The sequence below is a fragment of the Trypanosoma equiperdum genome (assembly GCF_001457755.1).
Source record: "Trypanosoma equiperdum strain OVI genome assembly, contig: ctg_1228, whole genome shotgun sequence".
In the NCBI taxonomy this organism is placed as follows: domain Eukaryota; phylum Euglenozoa; class Kinetoplastea; order Trypanosomatida; family Trypanosomatidae; genus Trypanosoma; species Trypanosoma equiperdum.
This window is the reverse complement of record NW_027123203.1, coordinates 8,484-9,195: the sequence shown is the minus strand read 5'-3', so window position 1 is coordinate 9,195 and position 712 is coordinate 8,484. Positions and strand designations below refer to the sequence as shown.

At 45.5% G+C, this 712-nt stretch overlaps 1 pseudogene across 1 annotated transcript in view; it reads right to left on the bottom strand.

Moving 5' to 3' along the window:
* Window positions 1–250: 250 nt before the first annotated feature.
* The window catches only part of TEOVI_000831800:pseudogene, a 1,384-nt pseudogene continuing 922 nt past the window's right edge, over window positions 251–712 (bottom strand). Inside the window, exon 3 of the mRNA in view lies at window positions 251–592. Within this exon, the coding sequence occupies window positions 251–592 (342 nt within the window). The remainder of the gene's footprint in view (window positions 593–712) is intronic.

The following is a 712-nucleotide window of genomic DNA, read 5'->3' as shown; positions in this document are numbered from 1 at the left end:
GCATCCTGCGTTCTTTAACGGTTCTTGCTCTTTGTGTTTGCCGTACTCTTCTTTAGATGGTGTCTTTGTTTCTTTAGTCCCTGGTGTTTGACAGGATATTTCACCTTCCCCGCTTGCTGTTGCCTGTTTTTGAAGCTTGTTTATGCTTTTGTTCTGGCAAAAAAAAAATAGTGCCTTCATTAGGTCCTCCACTGTAGTGACAAGGTTTATTTTTGTGGTGCCACTTCCCTCTTTGTTGAACGAAATAGTTTCAACTTCTGCGCTGTCGAATGCGATCCAGAACTTGTTCTTGAAGGTTTCTTTGTCTTTGTTTCCAAAAGCAGCTTCGATTGTTTCCGCCGTTACGCTTTCTCTCGCCATCCCTAGGATGTCGGCGTATGCTTCCTGAAGCTGGGTGTCGCTGCCGAGCTTCTCCCTTCCTTCTATTGTTAGCAGTTTTTTTTGCTGGTTCGATTGTTGCTTCGGGCGTGGTAAGCTTGGCTAATGCCTGTTTCACGTCGTAAAGTGTTGCTTGTCGGCCATCTGTCGGCGCCTTCTCGTGCCAGGCCGTGTAGGTGTGTGCATTATCACCGCTTGTTACAATTATTATGTCGTCTCCAAATCTTAAACTTAGTTCCCCTCTTTGGTAGATTTGGTAGTTACAAGTGGTTTCCAAGTATTCGCAGTTGTTTCTGTTTCCTCGGATCTGGGTTTCGCCGTCCGCAAGATTGTT